The sequence below is a fragment of the Saimiri boliviensis genome, chromosome X (genome assembly GCF_048565385.1).
Source record: "Saimiri boliviensis isolate mSaiBol1 chromosome X, mSaiBol1.pri, whole genome shotgun sequence".
In the NCBI taxonomy this organism is placed as follows: Eukaryota; Metazoa; Chordata; class Mammalia; order Primates; family Cebidae; genus Saimiri; species Saimiri boliviensis.
The window spans coordinates 3,860,999-3,880,702 of NC_133470.1; the positions used below are offsets into that span (position 1 = coordinate 3,860,999).

Consider the following 19,704-nt stretch of genomic DNA (forward strand, 5'->3'; position numbering starts at 1 on the left):
TAAAGCAAGTCTCTCCATCTAACAATAATTACCAGAAAATACTACAGACTTTGAAATGATACTGCTAATATCCTTTGCTCTTTAACACTTCATTTTCTCTTTTTAGAATATGATAGTTCTAGAGATTGCCTGTGACACAGAGAGCCTCATGTGAGACCAAGGAGCTTTAGCCGACTGGTTGTGGAGCACAAGAGTACATTGTAGACCACAGAACAATGTTCTGCAGAAGCATTATTACAGGTAGGTGAAAACTCACTATTTTTCATTGTAAACCTTGTTATAATGTGCAGATTTGTTTTTTCAAATTTCAAAACACCATACAAAATGTGCCAAATGTAGCATAACTGTCAAATGTGTTTAAAGAAATATGAATTGCCGTGACTAGACAATATTTCACAGAAGTCACTCCTGTTTCTTAGAATGCTGATTCTTTCAAGTGTAAGACAGATGTCTTCCAGATTTTTTTTTTTTTTTTTTTTTTTATAAATCACCAAACTCCATCTGAGGATTTATGAGGTGGAAAAAAAGTCTAATAAGCAGTAATTAGTAAGTGTGTTGTATATGTTTAAGTGAAATTAAGATGATATTGATAGTGCCATCTCTTGGATGATGTCAGCAGTATAACAGATCCTTCCTAAGGGTGTACACTGTATAAGCAAACATTAGCTGCTAGTTATGCCACACCTGTATACATTCTACTAATCATTGTGTGTCCCTAATATGACATACTTTCAATGAGCTATGAAAGTATAACAATTACTCTTTAAACTTCCTTGGCATGTATCACTCTGGTGTAAATTTTTATTACCATACCTCTGTGAAATCCATAAGCTATTCAATGGAGTAACATCACTAAAATGTACTGAAGCAATTTGGTTGATGTAGTAGAATAAAAAAGAACATATGTGCTTTGGCAAAGCATCAGTCTGTGCCCTTTGTGTAAAAATATAAGAATCTGGCCACAGCTTTGGTTACAAAAGCAATAACAGACAGGAGATCAAATTTACCCTGTAGGAAACTCACCCAGATGTAGATGAACATCACTTAGATACGCATTACACCTATTTGTCTTATTCATGCAAAATGGCTTAGTGATTAGAAAACATCAACATAATACAAGATACTAAATCAAAGAAGTGACTCTTTCACTGAAAGCCTCTATTCACTGCTGCAAGGGCACTATAGCTCACTTAAAATATATAAATATCCGTTTACATTTGGAGTACTAATTGGGATTTTAAAAATTTAGTCACATATATATTTTACATTTCTTGGAAGACTTATTTTTTTAAGGTAAAAACATGACTCCCATAAAAATATCAACATGTGTTAAAAGATTTTATTTAACTAATTCAATTTATTAGGGAAACAGTAAGACAATACAACTGATTAAGAGGAGCATTCAAAGTGCACATGTATATAGGCCATTGGGAATGAGGAAATAAATTTGCTAAATTGATGCAATAGCCAGGGCCTGTCATCCACAGACAATCACTCCACCACACACATACATGCCTTCCTATGGTTTGTGTGCAACTTCCCGAATTGAAGAGCTTCTCAAGGACATCAAAGGGCAGGGGCCACTGGGAAGGGCTGAGCCACAACGGAGCAGTACTCCTTCACTCCTGATTTCCATAGCTACCACCATTTTTCTCTGGCAAATCATAGACAAATTTTAAAGACGGTGTAACTCTATAAAAGCAATTAATCACAGAAGTTCAATGTCTGATAAATTATTCCAAAAGTGCTCCCAGGGCACTCAGACTCACCAAACATACTTTCTGAAATCAACTTCTATTTCTATCCAAAAAGTGTAGGCCATCAGTGTTCTTTAAGGAGGCAAATGTTTGCTCTGAGGTAGAAAGCATTCTCCAATGTAGATAAGGATGTAGATACCAGGTAAATGCTACAGTTGTGTTCATACTAACAATAAACTATGGATGATGTGGCTCAGAGTCAGTCAATGAGGAAAGATCCAGAGACATTCTGAGGTCACAAAAAGAATTTAAATGTTAGCTAACAAGAAGTACTTCTTAGTGCTCATCAAAAACAGGGCTTTCCCACTCAGACTGGAAGCTAGGCAGAACTACCATCTCGCTTTATCAGTTGTCACTGTATGCTGACATCAACACTGAGGAGAGTGATGCAGATGACAGATATATGTACATACATATGAATATATAAAGCATATACTTATATGCATACACAGTTTACATTTCCCAGTGTTCAGAAAAACTAGAATAAAAGAGAAATGATGTTCCATTTTTGTCTTGGTAAAGTATGTATCTCACATATATATGCATGCATATATCTACATATATACACATGTAATTTCCTACATGCATATTAACTTACTGATATACATGTGCATATATAGAGGTGCATGTGGCAGATGTATACATGTACATTCACTTTAGCACATAGTACGTTATCCTGATTTTTGAGATGGTAATTCAAGTTTCGTCTTTGTTCTGGGCTTTGTTTCTGTTTCTACCGTGTTTCTCTCAACTGTCAAGTCACGTTTTATCAACACGCTAGAGTAAGGGAAGTCAACGCAGGATGGAAACACCAATCTCGGGAGGCTAAAATCACTGTGCACGTTGCTGTTTGAGAGTTGCTGATTTCCTTTTCCTTTCCCCAGCAGTGTGGACCATGAGACTGGGCTGGGGGGTGGCATAGCGAGGCCCTCTCTTTCAGTCATAGAGAGGCAAACCAAACAGCTCGGGCTGGAAGTCCTGCAGGGAATTCAGCACCACGGTGGCCTTTGTCGTCAGGTCTCGGCTCAAGTTTCCATCTGGAACCATGACCACCTGCATCCCAGCTGCCAGGGCCGCCTCCACCCCATTGGGAGCATCTTCAAAGACAAGGCACTGCAGGAATAAAAAGAAAGTCGAGATGGCCTTGCATGGAACCAGACATGTGGATAAAGTGTTTATTATTGTCATCACCATTGGCTTTGCAACTGTGCAGAATGAGACAGAATTACGGTGGGGACTCCCCAGAGTACAGACTGTGGTGAGGATAGCATGCTGTTTCTTACTGGCTCTGGGGGGGGGGTCCCCACCACGGCTCCTTTAAAGGGGACAGGTTTCCATCGCAGCCAAAGCATTGTTGAAGTGGAATGCAAGGTTGAAGGCAAGAAGTGGAAGGCAAGAAGTGGAAGGCAAGATTCTCAGCTTAAAACTTTATTTTATTGGGATCATAACAATCTGTTCAATCAATAATTGAACATTCAGAGTGTGAGAGGCAATTGCAAAACTAAAAATCATGCTCTTAAAATATAAAACCACTTCAGAGCTGCTCCTGTTTTATGTACTGTAGTTTGAAAATTAAATGGTTAAGTCTTTTAAGTTAAAAATTCAGTTCCTGTGTGTGCTGGTGTGACATGACAAATATCTCATGAGCACAAAGATGTAGTGTGCGTGCATTCTCTCTTTTGGATGATAGTGAAAATCCACTTTATTACTGGGATTACGGACACAGCAGCACCCAAAACCTGTGGTCTCTTCATTCAGACACCCACATTTAAAATGGGGTGTTTCCAACTGGCAATTGCAAAGATACGGAATCAATCTAAGTGCCCATCCACCAATGAGTGGATAAAGAAAATGTGGTATATATACACCATAGAATACTACTCAGACATAAAGTGGAATGAAATAATGTCTTTTGCAGCAACTTGGATGGAGCTGGAGGCCATTATTCTAAGTAACTCAGAAATGGAAATCCAAATATTGTATGGTCTCACTTATAGGTGGAAGCTAGGTTATGAGGATGGAAAGGCATAAGAATTATATACAATGGACCAGGCGTCCCCAAACTTTTTACACAGGGGGCCAGTTCACTGTCCCTCAGACCGTTGGAGGGCCGCCACATACTGTGCTCCTCACTGACCACCAATGAAAGAGGTGCCCTTTCCTGAAGTGCGACGGGGGGCTGGATAAATGGCCTCAGGGGGCCACATGCAGCCTGCAGGCCGTAGTTTGGGGACGCCTGCAATGGACTTTGGGGACTAGCAGGGTGAGGAAGAAAAGACTATATACTGGGTACAGTGTACACTTTTTAGGTGATGAGTGCACTAAAATCTCAGAAATCACCATTAAAGAACTTATCCATGTAATCAAAAGCCACCTGTACCCTATAGACTATTAACATTAAAATAAAATTATTTATTTTAATAATTTATTTCTTAATAAATTTTTTAAAAAGTACTGAAAGAAAAACCAATAAATAAGATAGGGTGTTTGCACACTGCATTTATCAGTGAGCTCCTAACGGTGCCACCACATTGACAATGTTACAGTAAGTTGTGCATGAGGGCTCCCTCCAAAGTAGACACCCTGGTGCCTGCTCCATGGTATAAACAAGCATAATCCACAAGTGCTATCTTCATATCACCATCCCTCTCAGAAAGACACACACCTAGGAAGCTTCTTTCCTACATTCCTGGAATGGCACACACTTCATGTAAAAACAGATTTATTGATGCTTTTTAACTGAGACTCTACAGGGGCCCAGACATCTGTAAGGGAAGAAAGTTCCTCGCCATGGCAGCCTATGCTGAGTCGTCTCCCCTGTTCTTCTCCACATGTGGTCTAGAACTCCAGGAGCTGTGGAGATGGGGCCTTTCAGCTCTCCACTCATCTCTTCTTTGTTCTTTTTTTCCCTTTGCTTTTCTTTTTTTTTTTGTGAGACAGTCTTGCTCTCTTGCCCAGGCTGAAGTGCAGTGGTGCGATCTTGGCTCACTGTAGCTTCTGCCTCCCAGTCTCAAGAAATTCTCATGCCTCAGCCTCCCAAGTAGCTGGGACTACAGGCATGCACTATCATGCCCAGATAAATTTTTTTGGTATTTTTAGTATAGGCAGGGCCTCACCATGTTGGCTAGGCTGGTCTGCAACTCCTGGACTCAAGTCATCTGCCTGTCTCAGCCTCCCAAAGTGCTGGGATTACAGGCATGTGCTACCACTCCCAGCCCCCTTTGCCTTTCATTATGAAAATATCCTCTTCAGCTCATCACTAGGTATACAGCAGTGACCCAATGCACTGGTATCCTGGAAAGGGCTCATGGAAGCCTGCTGCCAGGTCTGAAAGAGAAGTTCTGCATTCTTTGATGTTTTCACTGTTAAACACTCAAACATACACACAGTCTTAACTACCAGTGGTCTGTGCTATAGCCAGCACAATGCCTTTTTTTCTTTTCCCTCCCTCCCTTATTCTTTCCATTATCCCATTCTTTCCTTCTATCTGGGGCAAAAATATCTCTTTAGCCAACTTACCACACAGGGCCAATCCCTGGATTAAGTAAGTTAATGCATATCACAATGGAATGTGAATGCTATGTTACTTTCACGGAGGGAACTGGTTTGCCCAACTGTTCCGGTTTGCTTGGAACTGAAGGGTTGGCCATGAGGCAGGATGTTCCGTGCTACACCCTGGACAGTCCCAGGCAAGCCACAGCAGTCCAACCCACCACCTCCCTTCCGACAGCTTCTGATACCCCCTGGTTTCTTTCTTCTGTGAGACACTGGTCACCGTAGGACAGGGGAAGAAATGACTCCACTTAGACTGCCCAGGCTGGTTTTCCTAATTGTCTCATTCAGTGACTTACCTGTTCATGATATTTCTGCCCTGGCCTTTTTAAAAGTTATGACTTGATCATATTCTAAATGCCCTCCACTGTTTTTACCTAGGACCAGAGATAGGCACTTAAATGTCAAATGACATTTTGAAATATCCATCACTTCTCTGGGGATTCTGAAGCTTTGTGCAGGGTCCACCTGTGAAATGTGGGCTGGGGCAGAGGAAGAGATGGTTTATCCCCTGGGGTAACACTGCTTGGCTAAAGTGAAAGCAGCTTTTATTCTCTCTTTTATTTGCATGAGCCTGCTTCCAAGGAGCATGACAGACATACTTGATGGGAACTCGGTGGCTGGTAAACTGTGGCAGTTCCCTAAGAGACAATGGAAGGTACCCAAAACACCTGCACTCACCTAATGGGGGTAATACGGTTTTGCTATGTCCCTACCCAAATCTCATCTTGAATTGTAGCTCCATGTGTTGTGGGAGAGACCCGATAGGAGATAATTGGCTCATGGGGACATTTGCCCCATACTGTTTTCATCGTAGTAAGTCTCACAAGATCTGACAGTTTTATAAGGGGAAAATCCTTTTGCTTGGCTCTCATTATGTCTCTTTCCTGCTGCCATGTCAGACATGGCTTTTGCCTGCACCATGATTGCGAGGCCTGGAACTTTAAGTCCATTAAACCTCTTTTTCTTTGTAATTTATGCAGTCTTGGGTCTTTATCAGCAGTGTGTAAATAGACTAATACAGGGGGTCTGCAGTGGAAGAAAATGCAGGCATCATGGTCATGGTGTCCCTTCACACCTGAGAGATCTGCCCAAAGGCAACCCCCGTTTAAAGGCAACTAAGTGAGGGCTGTGAGTGAAGAGGAAAACTTGCAAGTGGCTGCAGCACTGACACAGTGGGAGCAGCCAACACCAGCTCTTGGAGACCTTTACTGTTTCTCATGGCCTTCACATTTTGCCGTTTTTTCTGTGTTCATCTGTCCCCACCTATCTTTAAGAATTAATAATTCAAATATGGCACTGACATATGAAATATTACATGCAATGTATAAGATGAATGTCATACCTAAAGAGGGACCCGACTAAGTATAAACAGTGGTAAAAAGTCAAGGTCAGTAACTGGTTGCTATTATGATTAATTATAAGAAGGTGACATAGGCCGGGTGCACTGGCTCACACCTGTACTTTGGGAGGCCGAGGTGGCCAGATCACTTGAGGTCAGGAATTCCAGACCAGCCTGGCCAACATGGTAAAATCCCATCTCTACCAAAAAATAAAAAAAGTTAGCTGGCCATGGTGGTTGATGCATGCCTGTAGTCCCAGCTACTCTGGAGGCTGAGACAGAAGAATCACTTGAACCCAGGAGGTGGAGGTTGCAGTGACCCAAGACTGCATCACTGTACTCTAGCCTGGGCCACAGAGTGAGACTCCATCTAAAAAAAAACAAAGTGATATAATACGCTTATGCAACAGAAGGGCCATTTGAAATATATCTACACGAGCAAGTAAAACCCTCAGTGCTAAATGATTGAGGGGAAACCTAGAAGACAGGCCACTTGGTTTGGGTTTCTTAGCACAAGCCCCTTGCAAAGTTAACTATTCTAAAGGTCAAGAGTAATTACAGCCTCTGATGTAAAACAGCCATGGGTGATCTCAGCCCAAAACAGCAATGGGAATGCATGATGCCCCTGGCACCTGAAACCCTCTTCTTCCCCCTCTCATGTGGCCACTTTGCTAACAGCTGTCAGGAGACGCTTTTCCCCAACATTAGCTGGGCTTTTACACTTCATGTCCGCTAACAAGAATTTCATTTGATCAAGGTGGAATTTGAAAAAAGAATCTGAAGTTTCAAAAGCTAACAGAATAGTCAGCTAGAGGTGGTCGATGATGGAAACATGGCAAGAAAACTCAACAGAACAGGAGTGGAGCAGAAGTGAGTGGTTTACAGGAAAAGAGTGAGGTTGGCCCTCTAACATCAGGCATTGTTTACACACAAATTTAAAGAAAGCCCCGGACACAGGACAAAGAGCAGACACCAAACATGAGTCCTGAAAATAAATCTCCTGGTGCTGAGCCCAGATGGCATCTGAGCCATACAGCCTGCATGCAGGGAATGATTCTGGGTCATGCCACAGCATCTGGAATTTCGGGCTTCGTTTGCTTGCGTTTTTCCCCTAGAAGCAGTAGAATTATAAAGCAGAACAACTACTGTGTCCTGAAGCACCTACTAAAAACATCCCAAAAGATTGACTGATTGATGATTGATTGATTGACTGATTTTGAGACATAGTCTGACTCTGTCACCCACGCTAGAATGCAATGGCAAGATCTAGGCTCACTGCAACCTCCACCTCCTGGATTCAAGCAATTCTCTTGCCTCAGCCACCCAAGTAGCTGGGATTACAGGCGTGCAAAACCATACCCAGCTAATTTTTTGTATTTTTAGTAGAGATGGGGTTTTGCCATGTTGGCCAGGCTGCTCTTGAACTCTTGACCTCAAATTATCCACCTGCCTCGGCCTCCCACAGTGTTGGGATTATAGGCTTGACCCACCGCACCCGGCCCCAAAAGATTTTTATGTCGTCTTTAGACTTCGTTACACCCAAAGATCTAATGCACTTGTAAATAGGACCACTCCTACAAGAAAAGTACCTAGTATCTAAAAGCCTAACCATTTATACAATTTTCACAGCATGGGTGTTTATCTACTGAAAGTTAAGGATTTAAGAATAAATCCTTAAAAGCTACCTGGAACAACTGTGTCTGGTAATCACAGGATTTAAGTGTCAAAAAAAGACAGAAGACTATAAGCCAAAATAATACAGCTTATCTCTTGCACAAATAAAATTAAGGAGGAGGTATGTTTTTTATTTTCGAAGACAACAAATACCTCAATACAGTTTCCATCTGCCACACCCAGCTACAGTGAAAGGAGGTTCAGCCTGACTGAAGTTGGCCCTCATGCTTCTTTCTAAGCACCTCATTTTTTCACTTAGGGAACAGCCCTTCCTGTCCCACCATGACTGATCGATTACACTTGACCTTAAACTCATTCATACCACCACCCATACAGTGAATCATGTATTTGTATGTTTGCACCTGTGGAAAGAAACCTTTCTCTCTAAGCCAAGAGACTTCAGCCTCTGCAAGTGGCAGTGGAGGCAGACTGACTTTTCTTTGCATGGACTTGGTGGGTGGCTCCTTTGAAGGTGGTGGCCAGGGACAGGAAAGGTGGACGTGCTCACGGCTCCCTTCTTTTTTCTATCAGGCCTCCTGCACCTTCAGTGAAGCTGGAGAACTGGGGCTTGGTCCAGGGATGGCACTGTCACTAGCACATGCTCTCGGCAGGCCTGCTGCCTCCTGAAATCTCCCCCCTTCACCCTACATATCATTTCTGTCAGGACATGCACATGGATGTGTGTGTAGGCATGTATATTCTACATAATTTTAAATTGTTTTGTGATTTTTTTGTAGTGTATTTAGGGGACCTTCTATGGCTGACTTACATGACTTCAAGGAAGTATCTGGTCAAGAATATTCTTCACACAGCTTGCATGGAGGCCCACATATTGGCTATAACTAGGCAGGGCCTGGTTTTCATGCACTTTCCCAGAATGAAATGGCAAATTGGGAGCACTGATAAATGTCTGCTAAATTAGCGAAGATGGTGAAGATGTCCCAATACAGGATTTAGAGCCACAAAGGGGCCATGGAAAGTCAGTGCTAGGGAACAGACAGAGCAAATGCAGCGTCTCCTCTACTTAGGCAAGCTGGAAATCATGTAGTCATGCAGAAGACAGAACTCTTGAATAGAATCCAGTTCTGCAGAATCCAATGTTCTTTTCACTCTACCCAGCTAAAGGCTAAAATATATCTGATTTCGATCTCCAGGTGAGATGAGCTTAATTAAACTGTAGCTTGAGGGATTTAATTTAGAGAGCATGACATTTCCAGCTACAAGGGAGGTGAAGCACCTCAGCGGCTTATCACTTGGAGGTGCTAAACTCACTTCTCCAATGATGTTGAAGCACAGCAGCAACCTGGGAGACAGACCCTGTCTGGGGGACTTTAAAGGTCCTTGCACTGTAATTTCTTAAAGACAAACATCATATAGCTTAAAAGTTCCGTTTTATACGTAGGAAGTTACATGTAAGAGTATCTCTGTCTGACAGGAGCAGGGTTTAGTCCCTTCAGGCTACTGTAAGGAAATACCACAGACTGGGTGGTTTAAACCCCAGACAGGGAATTCCCACAGGTCTGGAGGCAGGTGGTATGAGATCAGGGTGCCAGTGTGGTCTAGGAAGAGCTTTCTTCATGGTTTACAAGTGGCCGCTTCACATTGTGCCCTCACACAGAGGGGAGAGAGAGAGGGAAGCCAGCTCTTTGAGGTCCATTTTATGAGGGCACTCATCCCACGACCCTCCCTTTAAGACATAATTATCTTCTAAAGGCCCCCCCTCCTAATGCATCACATTAGGGGAGAGGATTTCAGCATCTGAATGGGGGGAGGGAAACAGTTCAAGCACAAGGGGAATGAATAAAAATGGATGGAATTAGAGGAAACCCTAAGGAGTACTAAGGAGCTGGATGATAAGGCTGATGGGAGAAGCTGATTCTCTCGTTCCTGATGTAGTAGGTCTTGGGGCCACCATTTCGGTGGTGGGAAGGAGAGGTAGCTTTTGTGATAAGCTGGGTTTGAGGCCATCCTGGGACACCTAAGCGGAAGGCTTGGGGTCTCCGTGCGCTATGGCTGTGAGCTGCAGGTGTGGTCGGGAGTCATCAGAGCAGAGCAGCAGCTGATTAGATAGGAGGACCACTGAGAAGCGACCTTGGCAGCCCTGGCATTTCTGTGCAGTGAGCAGCTGCATGGATGCAGCTCTAGGTACAGTTTGGACAGGAGGGGGACCCAGCAGGAGGCAGTGTCAGGAGCCAGGTTGGTTTTCTTTCTTTTTTTTAAATATATATACTAATTTTTATCCATTTCAGTCTTAATATATTCCAAATAGGTCATGTTTATGCATTGCAATAATCATCACATTACAGATCAATAGTAAAGCACTGGGTTGGAATAACTGCTAGAAACAATACTAGTTTTGGAAAAGTTTATTCTTTATTTCAAAAAAGAAGAAACAGGAGAAAGAGTAGAAAAGTACCCCCGCTAGTTCTTTAGTTCAACGTTCAGAAAAACAAAAAAAGATAATTAAAAAAAAAACAAAACTTGCTGGGCCCAGTGGTTCACACCTATAATCACGGCACTTTGGGAGGCCAAGGTAGGTGGATCACCTGAGATCAGGAGTTAGAGACCAGCCTGACAAACATGGTGAAACCCTGTCTCTACTAAAGATACAAAATTAGCCAGGCATGGTGGTGCATGACTGTAATCCCAGCTACTTGGGAGGCTGAGGAAGAAGAATCATTTGAACCTGGGAGGTGGAGGTTGCAGTGAGCCAAGACTGCGCCACTGCACTACAGCCTGGGCAACAAGAGCGAAACTCTGCTGTCTCAAAAAAAAAAAAAAAAAAATTGAAAAGTTTTAGTTTTTCATCAATGACTAAAATTGCCACTTAGATTTTCAAGAGAACGAGAAGGGCCCGAGGCTTGTGATGCTCGCACATTCCTCCCCAGCTCTCACTTCCCAGTGATGCCTCCACCTTTGGCTCCTCCCATACTGTAAATCCCCATCCCCATGGCACTTATACACCATTTCCTCTCAGCAGCTGGGATCAACAGCACATCCCTTAGGGAAGCAGACAGAATGGCCACAGCAGGGAAGGAGTCAGCCCCTTTCCAATCCAGCACCCTGGGACCTCCTCCGGGCCTCAGGCAGAGCACTGCCAGTGCCTGCCTGGGATCACATTTTGTAACTGATTTTACCTTTTAAACCATGACGTGTCTATTTTAAATTATGTGCTTCAGTGGAACTAGTGAGCTTTCTAAGTATTACTATATCATCTCTAAGGAATAAAGCCTTCCCTTTTGCTTAGTGAAATACAGCATTTGGAAGGAAGTCACTGAAAGGTACTTTCAGGGCTCCCAGAAGTCCTGGGATTACACAGAAGCACAGAAAGAACATCTGACAGCAGCTGCCCACAACTATTCATCAAATAAAAAGCCATGTATGATCTGAATCTCATCACAAAAACCAGGCTTTTTCCTAGTAGGTTTTTTCCTATGCATTAATTTTATAGTATCAAGTTCAATTTTCACATACTGAGACATTAAAACTTCAAGGAGGCCTTAAACTTTGTTGTTAATTGATTTTTGATTGGCAGTGCTATATTGAAGTTTAAGTTCAATTTGACTTCATCTTGTCAGATAATGATCTCTAAATAAGTAACAGAATGTTGTCACGTTGGATACGTATACACTACTAGATGTTTGTTTAAACATGAAACTTTTAAGTAATGCTGTAAAAATGACTGCTGAGGTATGCATGTATTTTGTTATTAATTAGTACTTTTGTTTATATTATTCATCAATCCATCCATCTGTCCATCTATCCCTATTTATCTATCTATTTATCCATCCCTCCTTTCCTCTCTCCCTTCTTTCATCCAACCATCCACCTACCCACATTCACCTACCTACTAGTAAGCTAGATGCGGTGCTGCATTCCCTTAAGTAATAGTGCTGATACAGTCAGCATCCCTTGTCCACGGCAGAGCTGCTGTTTTACTGAATCAACAGTGCTCTGCAAATCAAACTATAAAACCATGACTGATATAAACATACTTATAACAAAATCCTCTAGAGTTACAAGGTAGGTAAATGAATGAACTGCAATCCTAAATTGATCCCTTCTCTATAGAGAAAAGCCGTTGAAAAAAATTTAGGATTTAGCAACTTGGTTGGGGATGGGCAGGAAAGCTTCCTAAAGAATTATCTTATAATCCCAGCACTCTGGGAGGCCGAGACGGGTGGATCACGAGGTCGAGAGATCGAGACCATCCTGGTCAACATGGTGAAACTCCGTCTCTACTAAAAATACAAAAATTAGCTGGGCATGGTGGCGCACGCCTGTAGTCCCAGCTTCTCGGGAGGCGGAGGCAGGAGAATTGCCTGAACCCAGGAGGCGGAGGTTGCGGTGAGCCGAGATCGCGCCATTGCACTCCAGCCTGGGTAACGAGCGAAACTCTGTCTCAAAAAAAAAAAAAAATTATCTCTGTGTCATTTTATTCTTGGAAAGTACATGACAGGCACTCAGCATGCACATTAAAGTGTATGTATGTAAATTAAGTGGTGAGCCAAAGACTTCAAGATAGCTCAAAAAAACTTCTCTAATTTCCTCTTTTTATAGTACAGATGCCATATCCACCAATCTGTCAGAAACCAGTGAAAAGCCCAGCAAGGCCTTCAAAGGTGCAGACTGTCTTAGAGTCAACAACAAGTCACAAATTTCTAGATGGTCACTAGAACCATGTTCTTTTTCCACGTGTTCTGAGTAAAACGTGTGAAATCAATTCATTTTCCGTAGCCTTCTGCATGAGACTCATGATTCGAAGGTGTGACAAGAGGCCCCTACTGAGTTTTGTGTATTTAGAGGGACACTATGACTTCAGACAGAAGATTAGCCATGTACAGGAATAAAATGCTCGAATACGTAGAGCAACAAGTTGTGTTTCTTTTCAACAGCACTTTCGCTATGGAAAAACCACATTGCGGTGCCTTGGATGAGACCTGCTTGTGGAATGCTTGCTGTATAACGTAACTCCACACATTGTTAGGACAGCAAAAGCACAGCAATGTTTTGCCTGCCTTTGAGAGAAGCTACAGAGAAGGCTTCCCCAAACAGGATTATCATGGCACCAAGAGAGTACCTTTCCTGGCCTGTGTGACTGATTTTTCCATGTCATCTCCAAATGTGCCATGTAGAAGAAGCTGTCATTTATAATGGGAACTGATAAACACAGAGAAAAAGCCGAAGGAATTCACTGGACCCTGGAGGGGATTAAAACTTCATGATCAAATGAGCCAGTGGATGAGCCAATGAGGTGCCTGTGTGGTGAGCACGTGGCAGGCGGCAATGCAGAAGCCTCTCTTCGGTCCTCTCCTTGGTCCTTTCTATCCTGACACCCATCGTGTGTGGCCTGACAACCTACTCAACAGGCGATGAGAGGCCTACAAAGCCAACACCCTTCAGGATGGATTTATTTTCTAGTTTGCAAAGGGACACCCTCAATTATCCTTCCTGCAAATATATTAACTGTTGACTCATGAAATAAAAGCCAGCATCTATATGTGTTGTTGCAAAGTCAGTCTTTCTAAAACAACGATGTACTGGAATCCCAGGTGAGGCTTATGTTCTTTTCACTTACCTCCCATGCTCATACTAATGTTCAATTCTAAATTGTCTAGTAGTAGAATGTTCATGGGGTGAAGGGTTTGCACAATGTTCTGTGACATAGCCGTCTGGAGAAATCTTCCATAAAAAGGAGATTCCTCCCACTAAATGAGGAATTGGGGACCTGCCATGTACAATTAGCACAGAAATGTTTCCAGAAGTACTGCCATGGATAACTCTGCAGTTTAAACTTCACTGAGGCTTCTCAGGCATGGACACCTACCTTCAGTGAAGGTCCCACAAAGCAGTGCTCCGAGGAATCTATTTCGGGGACGTTTTCACAAAAGGTATCCAAGGATGGCATGACTGATGTCAATGCAAGTGCAATTCATTTGCTTTGTTTTCTTGAACTACTCTGAATCTTACCTGTAATAATGACACATGAGGCAGATTTCACCTCAAATGCCTCTTCTCTTGCATGAATGGTTGCTCACATGGCACTGAGGCTACTGCTTAATTCAGAACTGAAGGGACCAGCTCTGTAACGGTCCCCTCCCCAGGCCCCTTGGCAATGGGCTCTGCAGAGTGCTCATGACAAAATGGTGCTGGGGGCACCTGTGAGGGCAACACAGGCCTGGCCCATCCCTCATTCCTTTCCTGTGGATAGAGAGGGGCATGAGCAACTTCTCAATTCTGAAAACAGGTGGGAGGCATCCTGCCTTCCTTTTTATAACCTGAGATTCTGATTGAGCCTGGGCTGGAAGACCGATCTGGCCACGGGGGCTAAAGAAGAGCTAGAATGCGCTGGATGTGGGGCCTGGCCTGAGGGTGGTGGAAGATGGGGCCATCATGGAGAGGGCCAGAGCACGCTGTGTAGGCATCAGACCCTGCAGGTGGGGGCTGCACCTTCAGGAAGGGATCCTGGGTCCACTGGGACCGAAAAATGTCTCAAGGAGTATCAGCCACAAACCTGAGTTTCCAAGGCTGCTCTTGGGTTTGCTTGTGAAGCTATTAAGTAATGAAGGTTCCAAGCTGATCCCAAACTTTTACGGTTCCACATATAATCCGAGTACCAAGCTCTGGATTTTCTGCTGCTTGGGGACTGATCCGCAGAAGCTTGTGAAAATGAAGTTAGGGCCAGGCATGGTGGCTCATGCCTGTAACTGAAACGCTTTGGGAAGCCACGGCTGGGGGAATACATGAGGCCAGGAGGTCAAGACCAGCCTGGCCAACATGACGAAATCTCGTCTCTACTAAAAATTCAAAAAAATTAGCCAGGTGTGTGGAACATGCCTGTAATCCCAGCTACTAGGGAGGCTGAGGCACAACAATCACTTGAACCCAGGAGGCAGAGGTTGCAGTGAGCCGAGAATGCGCCACTGCACTCCAGCCTGGGTGACAGTGTGACACTCCATCAAGAAAAAAAAAAAAAGGGGGGCGGGGGGAGGAAGGAAGGAAGGGAGCAAGGGAGGAAAGAAGGAAGGAAAGATGACGGAAGAACCACACAGTACTCTCAGGTACTGGAGTTTCCAGTGATCCTCCAGTTCCCCGACCATGCACCTGACTGGTCACATGCCAGAGATCCTGGTAGCTACTGGTAAAATAACCTAGGTAAATATGATTTACCTTCAAACAACATGGTAGCAACAATAATACAGTGTAATTTTTTAATCAAGAACAATAAATATTAAATACTGCACAACATCAGCTTTTTTCCTCTAAGCTGACAATAGGTCGGATGAGAATGCTTCAAGTGCCCCCTGGTTTGCCTCCTTATAGATTTAAGTTATGTCAGCCTCCAACTCAGATTCTCCCTTTCTTAAAAGGGGAGCATCAAGTGAGCTCCAATTCACATTCACCAACAGGTTCTCCTTATCAGCTTAGTCCTCATCTGAAGGCTGCCACTTGACTTCTCACGTCCAAGACAACTCAGTGACTAGGGCAAGCAGCTATGCATCCGGAAGGGGGTGGCCTGCAGCCAGGCTCTGGAACAGGCGTCCCCAAACTTTTTACACAAGGGGCCAGTTCACTGTCCCTCAGACCGTTGGAGGGCCGCTACATACTGTGCTCCTCTCACTGACCACCAATGAAAGAGCTGCCCCTTCCTGAAGTGCGGCGGTGGGGCTGGATAAATGGCCTCAGGGGGCCGCATGCGGCCTGCGGGCTGTAGTTTGGGGACGCCTGCTCTGGAAGAACCAGAGACAGGTACCCCTAGAGAACATTCTAGAAGAAACAAAGGATGTGGAGGGAGGAAAGCCCAGAGAGTGCCTAGTAGCTTTGTTCCCATTCTTATGCCCATTTCATCACTGAGGAAACTAGAACCAAGAGCAAGCTCTGTGGGAGGCAGCACAGCCCATGAAGATGCCCACGCCCCAACTCCCAGGACCCTACATGTGGACCCTGCAAGGTCAATGGGGCTTTGCAGATATCATCAAGGTTAGGGGAGGGAGAGTACCCTGGATTATCTGGGTAGGTCTAATCTGATCAGCTCTGTCCTTAGAAGCAGAGAACTTTCTGTGGCTGCACCAGGAGAGAGGCTGCAGAGGGGAGAGCCCAGGTGTCAGAAGAGCTCTGCCTCCATGGCTAGATCTGAGATGCTGTACCCCCTGCGAGGGCCAGATGGAGGCTTCTGGGAGACAAGGTGGAGCCCCCCTGATAGCGGCAGGCAGATAGGGCTTCAGTCCTCACTGCCAGGAAGTGGGTTATGCCAAGGACCTGGACGAATCTGGAAATGGATCTTTTCCAGAGCCTTCAGCAGGAGTGCAGTCTGGCTGACATTGTGATTTCAGCCTTGTGAGACTTGACATAAGAACCTAACCATGCCATGCCTGAAATTCTGACCCACAGAATCATGAGATGGAAATCAATGTTGTTTTAAGATGCTAAGTTTGTGGCAATTTGTTGTGGCAGTGGTCAACAGTGGATCCAGAAAGTGGTCCAAGGTTAAACACTGGAACATACCTATAAGGTTGTCTGACTATACCTAGTTGTAGATCATCCTAGAAACAAAACAAAACCAAATCAATACACCCTCTGGTTGCATGAAGAGGCTGTCAGCTAGTAGAATAAACCATATATGTTCCCGCTACAAGTGTTAATAAAGAATATGTACTAATTTACTGATGTCTGAGAGACAGAAACCTAGCAAGGAACTCCAAACCCCATGGTACATGTGCTTTATTTGTACAAAATTCAGGTCCAACCTCCTTGTACTTTCAAATGAGGAAGCAATGCTTTGTTTCAGAAAACAATGAGGGATACCAATTTAATGCAGCTTCTGACCAAGACATATGGTGGGGCTCTGGATGGTCAGAATTAATTAGAAGAAAAACTGGCCCAAGACTCGCAGCACGTCGCAAAGACATGATCCTCTCACAGGGGATTCAGTCAAGCTGTTGCCAAGTCCATCTTAGACCAGAGTGACCAGATGCGGGTTGGTGTCTAGGACTTGGGGTGTCAGAGCTAGACTGTGATAGCCTGGGCAAATTGAGACAACTTTGTCACCCAGCTTAAACAAAGTGATAGGGACACAGTCTACTGTAGACACCCTTAAAAAGGAGGAGCTCACCTGCAAATCTACTAAATGCCACCCTTGGAAATTACTGGGGCTACTGACACAGTACTTGTCTGATACAATGTATGACTAACTCAGTGCTTCACAATTACTTCATTCATGATCACCCCCCAAAAAGCTTTTTCAGTTATTTTCCCTCAACAGGCTATCCCCATAACATGTCATAATAACACAGAGGTACTATATTTTTCTATATGTATATCAGTGCTTGATACATTAAAAAAAGTAAGATTTCATTTTCATCTCCCCAAAGCCAATTTTTACATCTTAGGACAAAATGCATGGACTATTCTATTCAATTTTACTCCGCTAAACAGTTTTTGGAGAACCTACTGAAACCACTCTCAACGAAGGGTCCCACTGACCTAAGAGAAGAAAGTTTCAGAGTGGGGAAGTAGGTAAAGATTTCAGAGGGAAACACTTTCACTACAGAGAAGAATCCACCCACCCCTACTCCTGCTGCCTGGAAGATCACAAATGAACTTTAACTTACCAAAGTCAACACACAACATTTCACAACTATGATGTACTTGGGGAGCCATTCAATTGCATGGAAGAATTCATATATTGAGGAATGTGGAGAACAAACAAATGAATGTTCAGCAAATAACACTATTCCAGGTACCAGTCTTTAAATAATGCCCTCCCACTAACTTCGTATTTTATAAATGAATGAATCAATGATACCTAGCGCTTGGCAGACGGGACATGCTTGGTCACTATCAGCTATTATTATGATAATGGTGATCCATTCTGTAGATATTATGAAAAATTCCCTGTGAAGTTTAAAATTACTCAAGCTCGTGTTGGGACTGGGACTAGCACCTTATATTCCAGTGACTAAGTCACTAAATATCTCAATTTCTAGCCAGGATATTGATAAATTGCAAATCAATGGCATTTGTTTCTTCCCGGTTTTTTTGAGCTTCATCAGAAATGCATATTTATATTAAAAGCCAGGCTTTAATCGATAGCTATCAGCAATTCAAGCATGATGGACATATTTTTAGGAAATTAACACCTACATAAAGTACTGTCTTGGGCAGGTGGAAGACAAAAAAACAGAGCAGACAGCTCTCCGGCCCCACTGGAGTTCATGGTCTCCAACGCAGGAGACACCCATTGGGGAATCCCTGCTAATCCCAGCCCCCTGTGGGGAACCCTGTTTGAGGCACACTGTCTTCTGGAACATGGAGCAGGGACAGAAGTCCATTCACCAGGATTTGGAAGGTGGATTTGAAGGAGTAGGTTTAGGGAAGATGACTCAGGGATGACTGGTCAGAAGCAGGCCATGAAAGACAGGCATAATCAATCACACCAGATGGATGCAGCCACTGGGAAATGGGAGGTATGTGTGGGGTGAGAATTGTAAACAGAGGGAAGAGCTTAGCAGAGATAGTTACTGGCTGCACTCCAGTGTGGAGAGGCTCGTTGGGATGAGATGGACACGCAGACAAATAAACATTGTGCATGTACTGGGGGCAGACAGAAGATAACGCCCCAAAAGGAAACTGGAAGTAGTAAGTGAGGGAGTGAGCAAGGGGCCAGGCTGGTCATATCAGTGTTTTAGAAACATCAAAAAAGCAAAACTACTGATTTTTTTTTTTTTTTTTTTTGTGGTCCTCCCGCCTCCCCCGACTCCAAGGCCTCCAATGGCTGCCTGCTAGGTCCCTAAAATCTCTTCTGAATGCATTTCTCTGCTAAAAACTCAAAAAGGCCCCCCGGGCCTCGAGGCTCTAACTCCTTACCTCATTATTCACTCCTCTTAACCTTTGGCCCAATCTTCCTATCCAAACTCCCAGCCCCTCACATCAGGCTCTCTTCCCCAGCTAGTTTGGGGGTTCGCAGGCTCCAAGTGTTCCCTGGGCAATCCTGCCTGTGCTGAGGCGATCCCTGTTTCCTAGAGAGCACCCCGCATCCCAGTCCCAGCTTTCTCCCCGGCTGGTGCCAAGTACTTCCTCTCTTAGGCTTGCTCTGACCTGCCTGTCCTGCCTTCTCTGGGTCACTGGAGGCTGCGTGGCCTAGTTCTGCTGGCTTGCCTGGGCTGAGTGGGAGCCTTTTAATGTGTGTTTCTCTCTCCCCACCTGAAGCTCCTTCAGGACAAGCTTTCCTATGGGTCTCGTACACGCCATGCAAGGCTGTGTTTAGCTGGTGCTTAGCAGCTGAGAACCAGCATGGCCCTGTGAATCCTCCAGAAACTCTTATCATTGCTAAAGGCAGTGCCCCCCTACTCTAACAGTATTGTTTATGTCTAGTAAGGT

At 44.0% G+C, this 19,704-nt stretch overlaps 1 protein-coding gene across 1 annotated transcript in view; it reads right to left on the minus strand.

The window, feature by feature from the left end:
* Positions 1–1,321: 1,321 nt before the first annotated feature.
* PUDP (pseudouridine 5'-phosphatase) overlaps positions 1,322–19,704 on the minus strand; it is a 102,058-nt gene continuing 83,675 nt past the window's right edge. Inside the window, exon 4 of the mRNA XM_003920287.2 lies at positions 1,322–2,870. Within this exon, the coding sequence (XP_003920336.1) occupies positions 2,694–2,870 (177 nt within the window). The 3' untranslated portion in view covers positions 1,322–2,693. The remainder of the gene's footprint in view (positions 2,871–19,704) is intronic.